Genomic DNA, 21,215 nt, shown 5'->3' with positions numbered 1-21,215 from the left:
TTGGGGTAGGGGGACCTGGGATTTTGTTTCAAAAAAAATTGTTCCCAAATATTCGTGAAATAAAATAATGATGTTTCCAACAGTTGAAAACAAATTGCTTGCCAAATTACATTGTTGCATGGTATATGTCTTAAGAAGATATTCAGGCTCTTAGTTTTGAATAAAAAAATATGGCTTTGTAGCTGTAGATGACAAAATTTCTAATCCCAATACAAAATCCCAGCCCCCAACCCCCACCAGAATATCAAATGGCCAGTCCCTTGTCAAGCATGTGTTGTAAAGAAAGGTGATGAAGTAGGAAGGTTATGAACACATGGATAATTAATGTTTATACAAGGTTGGATGATGATAGTATAACCAGGGTATTTTGGTATACATATTAATACAAACATTTTATGAAATTCTGTGGTTCAGAAATTTGGATGGGATTGCTTTGTTGTAAACATGTATTGAATAATGTGTGTTGGATATGTAACAAAGGATAACTGGACATTTGTGAGGTCAGGACATCTGAGTAAAACTCATGCATAATCAATCCCACTTCAAACTGTTATGGGTCAAGAAAAAAGTGTCTGTAATTAGTTGTCAGCTAATGGTACTTTTTAATATATTCTGGGACCAGCCAGTCTGGCATATTCTTGATTCTGTTTATATGCAGGATTGACCAGATAGTTAATAGGAATGTGTTAGTATGGAAAGGTTTGGCAGTGCTGATTGAATCTCAATCAGAAGTTGAGAAAATGGAAATAAGATATTGTTGAGACAAAAAGACCAAGAGTTATAACTCATCTTGGTACAGGTACTCGTGAAACAAACAGACAAAGAGTTCGGGCCAATTTTGGTGGTAGCAGCTAAAACAAATCAGGCTAGTATTTTGTTAGTTGTCACAGAGTGGTGCATCAGTTCAGCTCAGACCAGGAAGGTTCTCTCTCTGTGTTTCAGAAGTTGGAAAAATTAACGTTAGAGGTTATGAGCTGATATGGAATACTACCGGGCTCTTCAGTGCATCATCTAGAAATGTGTTGTGAAAATATCAGTCAGGCAACTGAAATACATCTGAGGACCTATTGTGTGGAATTCTCATCCAACACCCTACAATAAATGGAATTGAACAACAAACCTGACATATGATTTGAATGAGCTACATCATCCCTGGAACCAAGGTGTGGTTGGAATAAGTTGCCAGGATAGAAGGGAATCACAATCCCCGATATCCCAGGTAACATCAGATTGATGTTTACACAACATATAAAGTTGATTTATGAAGACTGATGATAGACATATTGGAATAATAGGATAACAAGGCATGATAGTAAAAACAATACAGAGGTTTGTATGGACAAGTTGATTGGAACCCTGTATTAAGATGAGAAGGATTAAGAGTTAAGACATAAAATATGGACAATGCAAATGAGATTAGGATTGTTCAGTGATGAGCTCATGGTAGGCTGTAGGGGGTGTTGTCACTCCAGAGCGACATTAGACTTTTTAGACTGAACGTGAGAGCGACATGCGGTAATGCTTTGAAGTTTTAATCTGTTTACGCAAAGGATTAGTATTTTTTAACATAGGATTAGAATGTTCACCATGACCACATCTCAGTAATTAATTATGATTTAGTAATCATACTAATCATTGTGGCATGTTCAACGTGTGTCTATCTTAATTAATTAAGTGAGCAATATTACTGCGGTTTTGATTAATTGATTGAGCGATATTCAGATAACAGATATAAATAAAATTTTACAATTTGGTATTAACAATATTTTCTTTTAATAGATGGACTTCGAAGATGCTGCTCGCAGATGCTGCTGGCACAGTTCTGGGATGTGAATGGAAGGGTCGATTCTTCCATTACTCACAAAGCATTTGGCGACGTGTACAGAACCTTGGCCTGCAGATTCCTTACAGAGAAGGCCCTGAAGTGAAGACCTTTGTGAGGCGAATTGCAGGCCTGCCATTGATTCCACCGCATCAGGTAATACATTAAAATATTATAATCACAATCAACGAAAAATCATGTATCGCATCTTGTTTATATTATTCTTATACTTATATAAGCTTATATTTTTTCTATTTAGGTAGAAACTTAGTGGCTTGACATAATGGAAGATATACCAGATGACTGCCGATGTCACCTCTCACTGAATAGAGGGCCACCTGCACATCGAGCAATGGAACCACTTCGGCAATGATGGTCCAAGAACAAACCACCATCTAGAGGGATGGCATCACTGCCTGCAGAGACTGGTAACCAAGGCCCATCTAGAGAGATGACATCACCGCCTGCAGAGACTGGTAACCAAGGCCCATTTAGAGGGATGGCATCACCGCCTGCAGAGACTGGTAACCCAGGCCCATCTAGAGGGATGGCATCACCGCCTGCAGAGACTGGTAACCAAGGCCCATCTAGAGGGATGGCATCACCGCCTGCAGAGACTGGTAACCAAGGCCCATCTAGAGGGATGGCATCACCGCCTGCAGAGACTGGTATCCAAGGCCCATCTAGAGGGATGGCATCACTGCCTGCAGAGACTGGTATCCAAGGCCCATCTAGAGGGATGGCATCACTGCCTGCAGAGACTGGTAACCAAGGCCCATCTAGAGGGATGGCATCACTGTCTGCAGAGACTGGTATCCAAGGCCCATCTAGAGGGATGGCATCACTGCCTGCAGAGACTGGTAACCAAGGCCCATCTAGAGGGATGGCATCACCGCCTGCAGAGACTGGTAACCAAGGCCCATCTAGAGGGATGGCATCACCGCCTGCAGAGACTGGTAACCAAGGCCCATCTAGAGGGATGGCATCACTGCCTGCAGAGACTGGTAACCAAGGCCCATCTAGAGGGATGGCATCACCGCCTGCAGAGACTGGTATCCAAGGCCCATCTAGAGGGATGGCATCACTGCCTGCAGAGACTGGTAACCAAGGCCCATCTAGAGGGATGGCATCACCGCCTGCAGAGACTGGTATCCAAGGCCCATCTAGAGGGATGGCATCACTGCCTGCAGAGACTGGTATCTAAGGCCCATCTAGAGGGATGGCATCACTGCCTGCAGAGACTCGTAACCAAGGCCCATCTAGAGGGATGGCATCACCGCCTGCAGAGACTGGTATCCAAGGCCCATCTAGAGGGATGGCATCATCTGTACCAAGAATATAGTAACCGAACGGCCAAAGACTGGTCGATAATTACTTGTGGACAAATTACTACAAGCATGTAATACTCACATCCCCCGCCAATATGACATGTTGGGTTGTGTGCAATGTAAATGGCCTAATTGCAGCACTAAAAAAAGTTGTTACTGGTGTTGTTTTTCCATCTGCAGTTTATGATAGAATATGTTACTGAATTTGTAATGAGTAAGGATGAGACATATGGACGAACAACTTCTTTATTACAATTAGGAGCGATGGTTTTGGTGAAGGTTCTGACACCATTATCAAGCAAGTGATACAGAGTATGTTTGACAAGAATATATAGTGTTTATACAGTTGAGTAGGTTTAAGATCAGTTACACTGTTGTATTTGCAATGAGTTGTGTTTCTGCATGAAGTTAGTCAGTGAATGCAACAACTGTGTCCATGACACTTTGGGAGGAACATACACTCAAGCGATGCAGAGCTTACCAACAAGAAAGGAAATGTATTCAATACTGTGAGATGACATTATGTGCCAAGTTTGGTGAAGAAATATAGTACGGTTTTCAAGATCTGCTCAAGAAACGAGGATTACCACCATTTTTAGTCTAAGTCAAAGTCGTTGCCATGGAAACTGGAAAAATAATGTTTTCAAAAATCCCAAACTATCAAAAGGCACCAGTTCACCACAAGACCTATCTATGTGCCAAGTTTATCTCCAACGTTTTTTTGTGTTCTTCTCCGGAAACGAAATGTGACGGACGGACGGCACCCATTCCTATAGCTCCCTTCTTCGTGGCGGGGGATAAAAATAAATGGATACTGCCACCAGTCACAAAATGTGACAAAATAAATACCAGAGCTTGGAGATGAGATTTAGAGAAAATATATCACAAGGATCTACAAAGTTATGAAAGTCGAAACTAGTGAAATGCAGAAGGACCACACAACAAGTAGGTAAAGTTCAATAACAAGTTTTGTAATTATTCAATAAACTGAAAAATCTTGTACATGTTCTCGAGATCGCGGGATAACGCTTTGAACTGTACTGGAAACATCAGTCGCTCGGCGTTGTCTGTCAGATCTTGGCTCTAGATTTTGGTACTGGTCTGTATCCCTCCCACGATTGATATATCTGAACTGTTAAAACAATTAAACTGTACAATTTACAAACCCTACATTGCTTGTCAATGTCAAAACTGACGCCTCGATCCTAGACAAGTCTATTTGTAGATGACCTAAGGTCACATGATACACAACCCTGACATCATAAAATCCAAGATGGCGACAGTTAACATGACTGACGTGACTCGAGTTGGAATTTACTGTTATACTTGATTCTGTAACTTGGAAAAACGCTGCATAAAGGTATGTCATCCTTATAACATACAACATGATGCTGGTACCCTAGTTAAAATTAGTGTGAAGGCTGGGAGTTGCCCCACTGTCATAAAAGGCTGTAAGTGTGATCTTTGCTAACCTTGCTAGAACAGGAATTTTTGTTTACAATATCATGTTCTGATGAAGCTGAAAGCTAGGTCTGCAGCTAGGAAATCGTCTAGCAATGGATTCGTACTAGCTGGGGGTGGGCAAACCTGATGACTGGTGCTGTAATCCTGGTGAATAGCCAAGGGGCTATTGATATCCCAAATGGTAAGACCTGGAACTCGTAACATCGACCATTCATTGCAAAGCGTAGATATTTCTGTGACGATGGGTTTATCTGGATGTGAAGATAGGCATCCTGTAAATCGAGGCCGATAAGCCAGTCTCCTCTCTTCAGCGTCGACCGTAACTTCTGTGCGGATTCCATCAGGAATTTTGGCGGAGGTACCAGGTATCCCTTTTTCTTCAGAGAATAAAAGCCTTTGGTGTTGTTGGTCTCCATTAGTCTCCGAATGGCTCGCTTCTTTAGTAGCTTCCTGACGGCCAAATCTGTTGCCGCCAACTTGACTCAGAGTAGATGAAACATGTGTCCGACGACTTGGGTCTTCAAGGTAGGATGTTTCTTGAAGTGCAGTTTTTACCCGTGAGCCAGAATGTCTAGAATACAGCGGTCGGGTGTAACTTGCTTCCAATTTTTCAGCGTATGACAGAAGGTCCCAGAGTTGGCATTATGTTGAAAGACAGTAGACGTAAATCACAGTCCATAGACATAACCATGTCAAAGAGTCTATAACGTCTTAGAGGGTGGCAGGGAAGTAAGAACCTGCGTTTGCCTCTGCCTCCAGATCTTCAACAGCGATTGAATCCTTGTTGCTTGCAATCTGGCTGGCGAAAAGAATTTCTGAGAAGATTTACGCTTGTCGTACCCCGACATGTTTGGAAAGAATCCTCCCAGGAGGGGACAAACTTCTTCTTATGAGGCTGTTTAGATGATGAATCTTTGTCAGCTAGGTTAATAGTTGATGTTTTGAATCGTTCCATAGAATCTTTTCTGACTTCATCTATCTTGTGTCCCAATTTCCCGTTGAATGTCGTGGGAGCTGATATGGGTTGTGACATTATCAAACTCTTGGTTTAGTTAGACACAGCTCTGAAACAGATCTGAGATACAAGTTGTTTGCGCTGTAGCAATCTGGTCGGCAATCTTGATGAAGGTCTTCTTAGATGTGTTGGCACACCGCTCACATCTCTTGTCCTCAGTGCAAGATGTGCCTCTGCACTTCGTACAGTGATCATGAGGATCTCCCGTGACCATGAAATGGCCACACTTTTTGCACCTGGGAGTAGAGGGAGACTCTATTCTGACCTCACAAAATCAAGCACCAGTTATACTTATGTGCATGTGATTGTCACTCCCGAAGCAGCTATTAATATCCACTTATTGTCTGTTATTATAGAATTTTAGATTAATGTGACTTACTACTATGTGCTAGATCTTACTACTTTTACAATAGGTGTTGACTCCAGCACACACAGGAAAAAAGTCAGGTTCCCGCCATTACATACGTCATAGCTCAGGTGGTTACGATGCTGCATGGCTACAACTAATTGTGTGTGATTGACAGTGAAGAGGATGTCTGTTGAAAATCTGAAAATTTTAGTTTGTGACTGAAGCCAAAATACAGGATTTATGGCAGAGATGTAATAGAGGTAGAGATTTTGGTTGATATCTATCTCTTAGTTCCAGGGAAGAAGTTGCTCAAAGCAATGTAGCTAATTACCCCTATTTGGCCCTCAGTCCTTTGGGGGGTCAGCCCATCCATCTGTACAATTTTGAATCCTCACCACCAAAGAATGTTTCCAACCAAATATGGTTGATATCTATCGCTTAGTTCCAGCGAAGAAGTCGCTCAAAGCAATATAGCAAAATTACCCCTATTTGGGCCCAGCCCCACAGCCCCTTGGGGGGTCAGCCCCTCCATTTGTACAATTTTGAATCCTCACCACCTAAGGATACGTCCAGTCAAATTTCATCAATTTCCAATTAGTGGTTCAGAAGAAGAAGTCGTTTGAAACAATTGTTGACGTACAGAGGACGGACACCACGGTATGGCATAAGCTCACCTTGGTCCTTTGGACCCGGTGAGCTAATAAGTACTTGCAGTTACCCTGTCTGGCAATCAGCATAAGGTGATAACACACACAAGGTATCTCAGAGGGCTAGCACTCCAAAACTGGCAAAAGTCTGGTGTATTACAAGCAGTCACACATATGTGCAAGCACATTGCTATAAATATGTGAAATAATTTAGAAGACAATGTTGAACCACACTTCACCACACCTTACTATAAATAGAAGTGTTGCTTGAAGCCTGATATTGCTTCTTTCAGCTACATTTCCGAAAATTCTCATTTAAAGAGGACTGCAATATTATTCTATTTTATTTGTTGTTTCTACTGGTTGAACTTACCTCGCCACCTAAAACTCTAGCAAGCAGGAAGATGACAAAAGATCCAAAGATCCATATTGTGAGAATCCATGAAACTACCTGAAACAAAGAAGACAAGGATGAATATGAAGGAATGATTGCCACTGCAATGGCACTTTAGCTCACCTGGATATGAAGTTAACATCTTAAAGTGTCAATAAAGACCAGTTTTGGGAACTGACCTATAAATGTTTGATCAATACCGGTAATCAAGATCATCAATCTATCAAAAATGGATAATGTAACAACAGTGAATGTTGACAAGCTCTTGAAACATATGTTTTTCCATGTAAGGTTAAGTTACCTTAGTTCTATGTAAGTACCCTTTCTTTTTAATAAATAGCAAATCTAGTGTATCTTGAATAGCACTGTTTGCAAATGGACGAAATTCTGCAACTTAATCATGATTTCCTGTGCTGTGTCACACATGGTTGACAAAAGCAGTGTGAACAGACATCTTGGCCTTCTTGTTGATTCGAATTGACAGCCAGAATGATGTCATCAAACAAAAACAATTCTTTCCTAAAAATGGGAATGAATTTTCAATTCATCCTGAGGTCATAATCCTGATCATGTAGATGTGTGTGTTGAAGGAATCTTGTGATGATTCTGAACTGAAAACATGGCATTTTCATCACTTGGAAATATTTTTTACCATTACCAGGGTTTTAATAATCATTGTCATCCAATGAAATTTGTGTGTTATCATGACATCATATTGATGTGTCAGATCACTTGTATAAGCTCCACCCACTCAGAGTGAGGAAGTTCTACTGCAAATGCCGCTTTAATGATAATTCATTTGTTGCAGACAAGCAGATGATTAAAAAACTTATATGGGTAAAGAGAATCCTTGTTTAGCTCATGAACTGTATACATTATCCCAGGAAAAGCCAGAGACCATTATCAATGGAACTGAAAAAGGGCAAATGACAGGCCCCTTCAGGAAGTCTAAGTACAAGAAGTTTTGGAAAATGCCAGTGGTTCTTGCCAAATAAATAACCCACTAGCTCATTTAGATAGATTAAGTGTTTTCCCATTACTTCCCAGCTTATTGCGACCACTGTACCTTCTATGCCAGAGAAACTGGCCAAAGCTGTCAAGGCAGATGCTGTCAAATGCTTATACACATAGTCTCTGACATATGAACTCTGACCCTGTCATTCAAATGCTTACCAACTGTAAACATTTAAAGAGAACAGTTGAAATATTTACGTGCCATTACAAGTAATAGTAATATTTTATTTAGTGGCTTGAAATTGTGCGCTTCGCACAGAATCAGAAGTGCTAGTTTAAATGTAAGAGTGACAGTGGGTCCATTGGTTCCCCACATTGGTTTATAGCATTGCATGTTAGATCTATATATAAGGCCAAACTTCAGTCATCTATAGTGTAATTTTATCTTTAACCTTTAGCCTGCTGAATTATTTTCACACTTCTTACCCCTGCCTGCTGGATTAATTTTAGCATAAGGCGCTCTACAGAGGATGGGTGATTTCAAACAGTTGGTGCCTCATTAAACAAGGGCCAATTGAAGAAATATTTTGCACATTCCTGATAGAACACTACACAGTACTATATGAAAATATACCGATGTTTTCAATCATACCAAGGTCAAGACCAAAGCGAACACAAAATGTGTAAATTTTCTTGAACTTACCTGAATTGCATTATTGAAGGTGGTTTGCGTTTCATGCTAGGAACCTTTTAATATCGTAACATTTGTGCATATTGATTTCAATAATCATATCTCCGATATCTTAATTTTAATTCAGTAAAAATTCAGGGTTTTTTATCAGCAAATAACAGCGCGATTATAAATTATAATTATAAATCGGTAAATTTATTATCTAAATGTTAAACAGAAAAATAACTTAATTTTCGAGGTCATCATGTCAGTTGCTGAAAAACGAACATTCGGGTTAATCTGATGTGTCATGTTATAAAATTTGCAGGAAACAATTTATGACTTATAAATATTCACTAATCCTAATTTCAAGCGTTTCGGTTGAATATTTTCGATATACAAAAATAAACAGCCCGTGTCATGATGTTAGCAGACGTCCTAAAATCAAACATGGCGTGCTCAGCCCGACCTCTGAATAACTTATTGCTATTTCAATATCAACAAAGTTTACATTGCCTTTAAAAATATGCCTTAGCGAAAGGTGATGATCCTCTCAATCAAAAGTAAGATATTTCAGTAAGTACAAAGGTCACCGGATGTGATGTCACAGACAGGGGTTGTCTCCTGATAATTTTTAGTACCAAAACAGTTACAGTAAATTTTGAAATAATTCGCCTATCACATACAGCAAAAACATAAGATAATACATAGTATCAGTAATCGCCACTAATATGAAATAAAAATGTGACTTGACGATATACTTGGCGTATTATTCGATTCTTTTGACCTTGCATGCTCCCGTGACCCGGACAATAATCAACATGCCAAATGCAAGTTTCTCGGTATCTTTTATTTGAACTTTTGTTGATATTTAAGAATCACCATTCAGTGTTACGGTAAATATAAATGGGCATGATTCATATTTCTGCGATGTACACGCTGATAAGTTTCACTATTATAAGTGTATCCCACGTAATACGTCTATGGATATCGTCGATCAGCATGATCACTCTCTACAACAGGTGCATGAAAATGGGCTTGACAAAACGTGTTTCCAAATAACATTCCTGAGTTGTTGAATATGATGGGATATATGTAAGCAATAAAATGCTACATACATATTTTCGGTGTTAGTTCCACATTACATTTGGGACAGTTTTCCTTTCCTAATACATTCATAGATTCTAGCATGATTTTTAGAACAATTTCACGAAGCATTTCTAAATTTATTCCCAAAATATGAAGAACGCCATGATTGCGTATTGATTATAGATTTGTAATTGTTTAATTATTTACAGCTGTTTACAGGTTTAAAAATTTTATTTTATATTTTTTTATTTATTAGTTATTTTTTTCCACAATGATTGTGGGTATGGACACTAAATATTGGTCAATGCATCTGCACAGAGTAGTATAGGTAATGATGGTTCTGGAACACTTCCACTGGAGCCAGATTTTATATACCTATACCACTACTACAGATGAAATTTTTTATGTCAAAATGATGATGTGATTCAACGATCTTCATAACATTAAACTAAATTGTAATGAAAATATTCTCTATTATTTTTACTAATACGTATACCATTATTTTTAACAAAGTGATACTCAACATTTTTACTAAGTTCTTTGTTCATTTTACTAGGAGACCAGACTATATACTCTTCTTGGTAATTGGAAAGAAACAATTGATGACCGTATTTGGTTGGTTTGACATCACTGATATAATATATACCTTGTGGTAATTCTCTCCATTTGATAATTTTGTCCCTGAGCATAAATGCTTCGATAGCTTTTTCGAGTTCTTCCTTTGTTTGGTTTGTAATTCTCCATTATTATATACTTATGTAAGCATTCGTTTAAATGAATGTATGATTTTTTATGCGGCTCGATCTAATGATAGGAAGCAATCTATTTTTAATCTCCAATTTGTGAAACCACAACAAAACACAAATATATAAGATAAATGGTTTATTATATTGGCACAGAAACGGGTGCTAGCTCGGGCACAGGCATGGAATGTTAGAAGAGAAGGAGGAACCATGTTATAAATGGATGTCCGGAGGTCATGCCCACCTGGACTGAGGGATCTGCCGGTCCTGGGGTCTCCTGACCCGAACTATCCCATGTTTTTGGTGTCCTAGGGTCATGCTGACCCGGACTGAGGGATCTGCCGGTCCTGGGGTCTCGTGACCCAGACTATCCCGTGATATGGTGTCCTCTCCTATGAATTGGGGACAGTAAAGGCCGACCAAGTGTAATGAAAGATAAGTCAAGGCGACAGAACCAGCCCCAAGGTGATGGTCAGGGATGGAGGGTGGCAACTTTGACAACCAGCATGAAAACACAGCAGAGAATGAGGAAGAGACATGCGCAGAATAAAGTAAATCATGATGCATGATGGGATATGTTTACCGCGAATATGGGGTACGGCATGGAAAATGCAGGCAATGACACGCATTGTGGTAGAATAAGGTATGGACGGCATAATGTTAAGAATATGTGTAGAGATCTGGACGGTAACATTGCAGTGAGTACATGTAATATGTAGAGAGTACCTGTTATGGCTGCACATCAAGTAAATTTACATCAAGTTCTTTGGTTTTGGCACGGAAAAATTGACGCGCTTGTTGTCTCCCCCTTTCTATGAACTATTTTTCTTGTCTTTGCTAATACCACTGGTCTTACGAGTATTTGATCGAATCTCCTGCTTCATTACGTTGTATTTGGTGAGTTCTGACAAAACTAAACGAAACTCCTCCTCGGATATCTTACAATCAGCCATTGCTGTTGAAATATGGTCCTCAATGCTGTTCAACTTTGCCTCGGTGAGTATCCGAATATTATCATGTTTTAAGGCTTTCTTTTGCAACATACGAGAAATGAATTTTATCGCTATTCCTGCCAGTCCCGAGACTCCAGCCGCTATTTCCATGCCAAGTATGATAGGCGCGGCGATTATAGTTGATAATAAACCAACACCGGCTACACCGAGTCCCATGCCAGCCGTCACAAGCGCAGCGTCAACTCCGTCGAGAGCATTCACGGCTCTGTGATACTTTTTATACAATCCAAGTCTAAACTCCCTCTCCTTCTCTATTCGATGTTTTATGTCGCTGATTTTATGTCATCGAAAACCATCAACAGTATCCATCTTTTCAGATGCTTCATCGAGCGCTGGATATAAACCCATAGTGTATATTATTATATAATATAATAGTCTTTAATTGGTCTTGCTTCAATGTTTTGAGAGTATACATCAACCTTATTAAATGTATATTATACGGCATGAATATCTTAGTAAGAGAAATGCTGTCACGTTTATTAATTTGGACCCCCTCAAGGGTTGCAACGGGTAATGCTCCCATATAAATAATACTGCAACTTTGACATTGGTGTTTCTTGAGCCATTTAATTGATAGACCTGGTAATATTTCAAAGGCATCTTCTGGTGCATCTCCAAGCAAGACTTCAATAATAAGTGTCGAAAGATCAGGTATTGCACTCAAGTTATCTTTAATATCATTGAATTCAGTAACCAAATTTAAACTAACATTCTTTGATGCCGGACGACTCAATAACATATGACCTGGGTTTTCTGGCAGGGGAGAGGCTAACACACTTTTTCGTTTTGAGGGGATATAAGCCCCGAGTACGATCCCACTATTTATTATCTTAGTTAAATTATGTGCCTTACCCGTCATTACATATGGTGGGGTAATGACGATATTCACTAGCCATTCGATTTTTGCTTCAATCATAGTCCATTTATTATCATCGTTGCTAGTAAGATTGTATGAAGTGTTTTTATTGAGTCTACTAACGTCGACATCGCTTAAATCTCCTAGAATAACTGGGAATGCAACTTCTTTCCGCTTGTATACATTATCTTGTAAGTGTAAAGCGTATAACTTACCATCGGTACTGGGTTTACCGAAACCTTCTGTGTCTCCAAGATCGGAAAGCGCAATTGTATTACATTGTCTAAGGTTATGCGTTCCAGGGCCTGATGAATCAACCATTTTTTATAATATGGATTGTTGCACTCAAGTATCCTATATGTACAGGTTGATGTTTTAAATCTATTACAGACATTTTGGGGCCTGAAATAATACCTCGCTTTAATTTTTAACATTGTAATGTTGAGAAAGATTCCGTTCTACCGCTATTATATTTCTCTTCTTTGACTGGAATAGCTCTAAGCAGAGTTGAAGGACTTTCGAGTTGAATATTATCCGTCATACTTATCTGATCAAGATGGATGCACAACTCTTTATAGGGAACTAAATCGGGTAATTCATCTACCTGCACTGTTTCGTTGATGTTATTGATTCATCTCTTCCTGGTCTACTAAGTCCAAGTGTTTCTGATAAGCACTCGCCAATAATTATAAAATCTTCTCCAGTGATTAAAATCAGCATCTCAGCAGAGATCATTTTGTGTGAGACTAACTCCCAAAGGCTTAAAAATTTCATTATTGAGTGAGCATACGCTGTAATACCCATCAGGTATAGTGTGAAGTGCTTCACGAATTGGAGATGACTGAATTCTCTGAGAAGACCAGTAGGAATATCCTCTGGTGATCCAATGGCCAAAGGTGAAACTTCATTTGATGTGTGGCACTACGAGGTTGAAAGTTTCGTTTGCAGTAAGACTCATTCTGAGGAGGAGATCTTACAGGCGCTCAGGAGAGCCCTTAGGGGTGAAGCTGCCCGTGTCATAATGAGGTTAGGTCACACTGCATCACTCACTTCAGTTCTTAATAAACTGAAAAGTGTATTCAGTCCATCAGTCATGGAGCAAGGTGAAGTCCTTATGGCCCAGTTTTATGGTGCACGCCAAGGGGAAAAGGAGGATGCTACAACATGGGGTTGCAGACTTGAGGACATGTTAGACAGGCTTGTCTTACAAGGTTTCATCCAACAGGATAGATCAAGCTCTGTTCTCAGGACAGTCTTCTGGTCAGGACTCAGGCAGGAACTGAAGGACTCAACAGGACACAAATTTGACACCATACAGGATTTCGACCAGCTCCGAGTCGCTATTAGGAGAATTGAATATGACCAGGAGCAAAGGAAACTGGAAGTACAGAAGAAACCTGTACCAGCCAAGGTCATGGCTTCACTTCAACCAACCTCTGAAGTATCAGCGTTGATGGGAGTCATTGACAAGCTGTCATCCAAGATTGATAATCTGGAGGCAAGGATGAATCAGTTCACTCCTACCGCATCCCAGGCACAACACAAGGGACAATATCATTATCAACATCATCATGGTAATCCTGATAACCCTGCACAACTACCTCATGATTTTGAACTACAGTCTGGAGTCCAGTGCTATAGGTGTGGACAATATGGTCACCTTATGAGAGGCTGTCGTGTCAACATAGATCATATGAGGCGTGGACCTTTAAATGGCAGAGGACCAATGTCAAGGGGCAGACATTAGGTTCTTTCAGACAGAGCTCCACTGAAGTCGTCCATTCCAAGATACCAGCTGGATTGATTGGAACAGCTAACGAGACAAATGTCATCATCCATGGTGTTTCACATAAGGCCCTCCTAGATACAGGATCATCAGTGTCAACTATCCCGGAAAGTTTCCATAAGGAGTGTTTATCATCATTGGAGATTAAGACCTTAGGTGATTTCATTCGTATTGAATGTGCTGATGGTGAGGCATTGCCTTATATGGGATATGTGGAAGTTCCAGTTGAAACTACTGGGTTATCTCCAGGTCTCAAAAGTAATTGTTTATTGTTAGTCATCCCAGACAGTGAGTACAACAAGAGTGTACCTGTTTTACTGGGGACTAATTACCTTATCCCAGCTCTTGAGAGCTGCAGGGAGGCAACTGGACCTAACTTTCTTCAAGTCAGCAAAATGCACACACCTTGGTATCTTGCCTTTAGGAGTATCATTTTGCAGGACAAGGAACTTAAAAGGAAAGATGGGACCCTTGGACTTATGCGTAGCTGTGAGGTGTCAAAAGTAGTTGTACCTCCCAACAGAACTGTAACAGTCAAGTGTTCACTCTACAAGGAACTGCCTTATAGAGAAACTTGTGTTATGCTTCATCCAGCCAAGAAGACATGTATATCACCGGGGATAGAGATAACTCCTGCATTATTCCGCTACCAGTACAAGCGATCACTACAAGTTCCTGTTCAATTGTCAAACCTGACCAACCAGACCATAGTTGTTTCCCCTAGGACAATCATCTGTGAGATGCAACCAGTCCAAATTGAGAAAGTTGCACCCATCAACTTGGAACAGATTGCCACTGAAGTAAAACAGCACCCACTGGACAAGGTGAACATATCTCATAAAGTTACTGATGAACAGAAGAAGATGGGTGAAGAGTTAATTCAGAAATACAGCGATGTATTTTCAACAGGAGATTTAGATGTTGGCCACTACACTGATGTGAAACATCGGATTGAGTTGACAGACCCTACACCATTCAAGGAAAGACATCGACGCATACCGCCATCTATGTTTCAAGAGGTGAAGGACCATCTCCAACAGTTACTTGCTTGTGGAATCATCAGACGTTCTTATAGCCCATGGGCATCTAATGTAGTCCTTGTACGCAAGGCTGATGGATCTCTGCGTATGTGTATAGATTTTAGATCACTCAACCGTCGCACGGTTAAAGATGCCTACGCTTTACCACGCGCAGAAGAAATCTTTGACAGACTTGCAGGATCCAAGTTTTTCACTGTTATGGACATGAAGTCGGGCTACCATCAGATAGAAATAGAGGAAGGTCACAAAGCAAGAACAGCCTTTACAGTTGGACCTCTTGGGTTTTATGAGTACAATCGCTTGCCTTTTGGACTCGTAAATGCTCCAGCTACATATCAACGCCAGATGGAACATATGTTAGGAGATCTTCATTTGGAAATTTGCATGATATACCTGGATGATCTCATCGTGTTTTCTGATACTTTTGAAGAGCATCTCATTCGATTAGAAAGGATTTTCCAACGTCTGAGGAAAAGTGGAATAAAGTTGGCACCCAAGAAGTGTAACTTCTTACAAGAACAAGCAAAGTTTGTCGGCCACATTGTATCAGCAAATGGAGTTCAAACTGACCCTGCAAAGATTGAGAAGGTACTGAATTGGCCAACTCCTAAGAGTCCAGAGGAAGTTCGTCAATTCCTTGGGTTTGCCGGATACTACAGAAAATTTGTTAAGAATTTCTCTAATATCGCTTGGCCTCTCTCACAGTTGCTCCCTCCAACTGTGAAGAATAATCGCTTCAAGAAGAAAACAGACTTGAAAGTTAAATGGACTTGGGGTCAGGATCAGGAATCAGCCTTCAAGCAACTGAAAGATGCTTTGTCAAAGCCACCTATTCTTGGATATGCAAATTATGGTCTTCCTTTTGAAGTTCATACAGATGCAAGCTCACTCGGATTAGGTGCCATTCTCTACCAAGAACAAGAAGGACAAAAGAGAGTCATCGCCTATGCCAGCAGAGGTCTGAATAAAGCAGAGAGGAACTACCCAGCACACAAGTTGGAGTTCCTAGCATTAAAATGGGCAGTATCGGAGAAATTTTATGACTATCTCTACGGAAATCAGTTCACTGTACTGACGGACAACAACCCTCTCACATACGTTTTGACTACAGCCAAATTGGATGCTACTGGACACAGGTGGATTGCAGCTCTTTCCGCATTCAACTTTGATATTAAGTATCGTCCAGGAAAAGGTAACATAGATGCTGATGCGCTCTCAAGGTTGCCACAAGAAGAAGAGACAGATACTATAGCTACTACATCTGTAAAGGCGATCTGCAATAGTTGTCAGACATCTAACTACATTGAGAGTTTATGCTTTGCAGCTGAAGTTATTGCAGATGACGACGTTGAATACAGGAACAACATATCTAGCTTCACTCTAAGGGATTGGAGGAAAGCACAAGACAGGGATCCAGTACTCAACAGAGTCATTGACGGACTACATCACCACACGATACCAGAGGATATTCCTACTGGTCTTCTCAGAGAATTCAGTCATCTCCAATTACAACAGGGAGTGTTGTACAGAATTACTACCATGGATGGAGAAGAAAGGAAGCAACTTGTTCTCCCAGCAGAATTCATCAAAAGAACACTAAACGGACTTCATGATGAGATTGGACATCTCGGCCGAGATCGGACTCTAGCTCTCTGCAGGGACAGATTTTACTGGCCTGGAATGGCTAAAGATGTGGATCAGTGGATAAAAGACTGTGACAGATGCTTCAGAAGAACACCAGCAGAAGCCAGAGCTCCTCTTCTCTCCATCACTACCAGCCAGCCCCTTGAGTTAGTTTGCGTCGACTTCCTTACACTGGAGATGTCAAAGGGAGGATATCAACATATTCTTGTTCTGACTGACCATTTTACAAGATATGCTCAGGCCTACCCTACTAGGAACATGACTGCGAAGACCACTGCAGAAGTCCTATTTAACAACTTCTTTGTACACTATGGCTTCCCACAAAGACTACATGCAGATCAAGGCGCCAACTTTGAGAGTAACCTAATCAAGGAACTATGTAAGCTGGCGGGAATAAAAAAAAGCAGGACCACACCATACCACCCACAAGGAAATGGAATGACAGAAAGATTCAATCGGACACTGATAAGTATGTTAGGTTCTTTGCAACCATCCCAGAAGACCAACTGGAAGTCATATGTAGCACCACTCGTTCATGCTTACAATGCAACACGACATGAATCGACCGGAGAAAGTCCTTTTTTTCTTATGTTTGGCAGACAGCCACGTTTACCTGTTGACATTGCATTTGGAATAGGTTCTCCACAAGGTAGACAATCTAAGACCACCTACATCAAAGATCTGCGCCAACGGCTTGCTGACTCCTACAAGTTTGCAACAGCTGCTGCACATAGAGCCAGGGAGAGACAGAAGAGTAGGTATGACATCAAGATCAGAGGAGCCATTCTCAACATTGGAGACAGAGTCTTAGTGAAGCAGCTTGCATTTGATGGAAAGCACAAACTGGCAGACAAGTGGGAAGAAAGCACATATGTTGTGAGGGACCAGCCCAACCCAGAAATCCCAGTGTACTGTGTACAAAAGGAAGATGGAGATGGACGGCTAAGGACGCTTCATCGAAACTTGTTGCTGCCAGTGGGTTCACTAGAGATCAACACTGACATGAATAGGACGGTTCCCGTTCCAAAGCCAAGAACGAAGTACCTGGGACCAATAGTGAAGGAACAAGAGTCGACCCAATCACTATCAGACAGCGAGTCTGACGATGATCCCATAGTACTGGTTGAGTCACAACCTGTGGACCTGAGTGATGTGTCTTCAGTGGTTAGCATTCCGTCAAATGCTGCCCCACAAGCTGAAGCAGATGGACATGAAACCTATGTAGATGTGGAATTAGAAGATTCCACTGCTGCAATGGTTCAAGAGGGGGAAGAAGGAGGTAATTCCACAGCTGGTGATAGTCCTCAACTGGAAGCTGAGGAAGAAGGAGGTAATTCCACAGCTGGTGATAGTCCTCAACTGGAAGCTGAGGAAGAAGGAGCGGCAAAGCCGGAACAGGAACCAGAACCAGAGCCAGAACAGGAACCAGAACCAGAACCAGATCCAAAAACAGATCCAGAACCAGATCCAGAACCTATTAGGGTGCCTAGGAGAGTTCTACCAACTCTACCACCTAGGCGATCTACAAGACAGCGTCAGCCGCCAGCCTGGATGGGAAGAGGAGAGTTTTGTATGAGTCAAGCACCAACATTGTTGACAGACTGGAAAACAAGAGCATCATTTCTTAAGACTCTAGCTGAAGGCAGACTTTTGCAGGACCTCCCAGAAGACGCCTACAAGGCTATGCTATTTCTGATAACTGGTTCTGCTGTAACATAGAATATATTTCGGGACGCCATTTTCTGTGGCCGGGGAGAATGTAGCAGTATGCTTGTAAATAGAATATTGTTAGATTTTAAAGTATCATCATAGTAACCAAACATGAATTAAATTAATAAGCTAACCTAAATATTTAACATTTATGTTCCTAAATACTTGTGTTAACTTCAGCACTTGCACAAATCTACTAATTCACAGGTAAGCTAGTTCTGTATATAGCTTGGGTAGTTCAGACATTTCTTTCTTGGCTATTGTCAATGGGTTGGTCACAGGCTTGGCCTGTGATTAGGTGCTCTTTGTGATCTAGCTTTGTTGCATGTTCTCTGCAATTATGTGGGGACACTGATCACACTTCTACTGGTCAGTCAACACCTATTTTCTCAACACGTTCTCTACACTGAATCATATAGGGTAAGTTCATTTAATTATTACTTTATTTATCTGGGAGCTTAGGTTATGTATTTTAATCATGGTTGTTGGATATAGTATTTTAGCTAGCATTGTATTATGACATTGTAATGTATTCTTTATTCAACTTAACTGTGTATTTGACTGAAGTAATAGCCAAATGTACATTTATATATAAAATAGGTTTAAATTGGTTAGAAGTGATATATGTATATGTATCATGTATATATGTATAGTATTTTGTAGAATTTATAATGCTCGTATTCCATACATGCTAGTGTAACTGTGGCTATGTGATATATGTATAAGTAGTATACTTATATGTAGTATACTTATTTGTGCAGGGCTATTTCACTGCACGTCTCCATAAGAGAGTTTCCAGCCTGCGTCCCTGAGACGAGGTATGCTATTTATGTTTTATTAATTATGCATTATTAATTGTATATATATATAGAGTGTAATTTGTTTTATGTGGAAGGATTTGTTAATATATATATATGCCAAAAGTAAGGAATTATAGATTGAAATGTATAATTAGTATTGTTGTTATATAGTGCCTTTATAATGATACCCATGATATTTATATCAAGTTATGTATGTTTTAGGGCAGATCCGGACTACCGTGTAGTTCTCTACGCCCATTGAAAATAAATCCCTTGAACCCAACAAGTACTCTCTTATCTTTGAGAGGACCAGAGTACCGCTGTTACAAACTTATTATTTATTATCTCTCACATCATTTATATTGGTCCACCGCGGGTAATACGTTACATCGCATTGAGCGACTTCCAGTGGTCCATCCGAGTTATTGATAGTATGAAGCAGTTAAATAGCCTGACCATTTGTTATTCCCGGGAGTGTGACATACATATTAAATATACAATGATACTATATCATAACTTAAATGTGGAATCAACTTACATTACTAATCAGTCGATTTTAGTAAGTGCCTCTGGTGCTAATTTTTTTTATGAATTCCCTGATATCTTTGAAAAATATAGGGTCACGGCAACTAGCGATAAATTGGTGCACGATTGGTTTCACAATGCGATGCAATTTTGGCAGAACCAGTTAAACTTTGCCATATGATGTGCCACAACAGGATTTGAACTAAATAAGTCTGTTTTATCATTTCATCTGTATTATCAGATTAGACGTATACTTAAAGAAATTAGTGCTCCATTACCGCAGGATCGAGCATGGAATTGCATCAAATAATCCGTACAACAGGTGGGCATTCGAACGTATTTGTCAGGAATTTAATGTTTCTACGAGTAAAGATTGGCATCTGAGTGGAGTTAATCATGGTCTAGGTATTCTGTACGCTGGTACACACTCTGTTAAAGAAGTCAGCGATGATTTACTGAAAAGAGGTCGGCTTCTTCCGAGCTTTGCTCTCTCAAGTATCAGTTGAGAGACGATCGTATGAACTTTAAGGGTGGTGTTGCTTTCACCATCCAAAAGGTTGAGCAACCACCTGGAAATGCTTGGAATGAATTTCTTAATGATAAAACAGAAAATGATTTTACTAGCCCAGGAGTTGTAAGAGTTAATGAATCAATAAGAACTTATGTATGGGCAATTCTTGGTGCACAATCGCAAACACGATCGGGAATAATTGGTTCTGGGACAGCGCTCGATGTGCAAAACCATTTTGTCGCAAATGTGGAGGATGCTATTAATTCACAATTGACATACCATCTTCTATAAAGCGTTATCAAGATCTATTACAGTACGCTCAATCCAAAGTAGACTACGTTTATGCGCCGGGACTATACATGTCTCCGAGTAATATGGAACTTAAGATCGGTCAAGTGATCGGTTATACAGTGGTCCCTCGCTACAACGCTACCAATGGGGTCCAAATAATTGGTGGGCGATGAGCCGTTTAACCGAGGCCGAGGCGGGGGAGCGCGCTCGGCAAATCTCAAATCATCAATATGTGTTTATCTCACGTCAGGTCAAAATAGTATATATTTTTATGGACCTAGATCTACCAGTAATATCATTCATTTATTAAATCTGTCACATTTCACCAGGTCTGAAATACGTATTCCATTTCAATTTATCATTTTTTATCGATAAATTAAAAAATTATTCACTATTTCCCGCGATGTATAAATTTTCGGACACACATTTCGACAACAGGTCCGCATCGAACATGTCAAAGAGCAAAATAAAGACGTTTAAAGCAAATCTTTAAATATATTATAGAAAGGGATAATTAAAATCAACAAAAATATATCTAAAAGTAAACAAACTTACATCTAAGTT

The 21,215-nt window shown here is 40.2% G+C and overlaps 1 protein-coding gene and 1 long non-coding RNA gene across 2 annotated transcripts in view; one reads left to right on the top strand and one right to left on the bottom strand.

Moving 5' to 3' along the window:
* The window catches only part of LOC139442486 (protein YIPF4-like), a 178,147-nt gene that overhangs the window by 38,397 nt on the left and 118,535 nt on the right, over positions 1 to 21,215 (bottom strand). The window contains exon 4 of the mRNA XM_071223297.1: positions 6,999 to 7,076. Coding sequence (XP_071079398.1) covers positions 6,999 to 7,076 — 78 coding nt within the window. The remainder of the gene's footprint in view (positions 1 to 6,998; positions 7,077 to 21,215) is intronic.
* Positions 18,823 to 19,603, top strand: LOC139442985 (uncharacterized). The gene is made up of 3 exons (XR_011651711.1): positions 18,823 to 18,944; positions 19,286 to 19,342; positions 19,547 to 19,603. It is a non-coding gene; the product is annotated as an uncharacterized lncRNA (long non-coding RNA).

This window comes from Haliotis cracherodii, unplaced genomic scaffold, assembly GCF_022045235.1.
Source record: "Haliotis cracherodii isolate W230 unplaced genomic scaffold, xgHalCrac1.p SCAF_5, whole genome shotgun sequence".
NCBI lineage: Eukaryota > Metazoa > Mollusca > Gastropoda > Lepetellida > Haliotidae > Haliotis > Haliotis cracherodii.
This window is presented reverse-complemented; position numbering and strand designations above follow the sequence as displayed.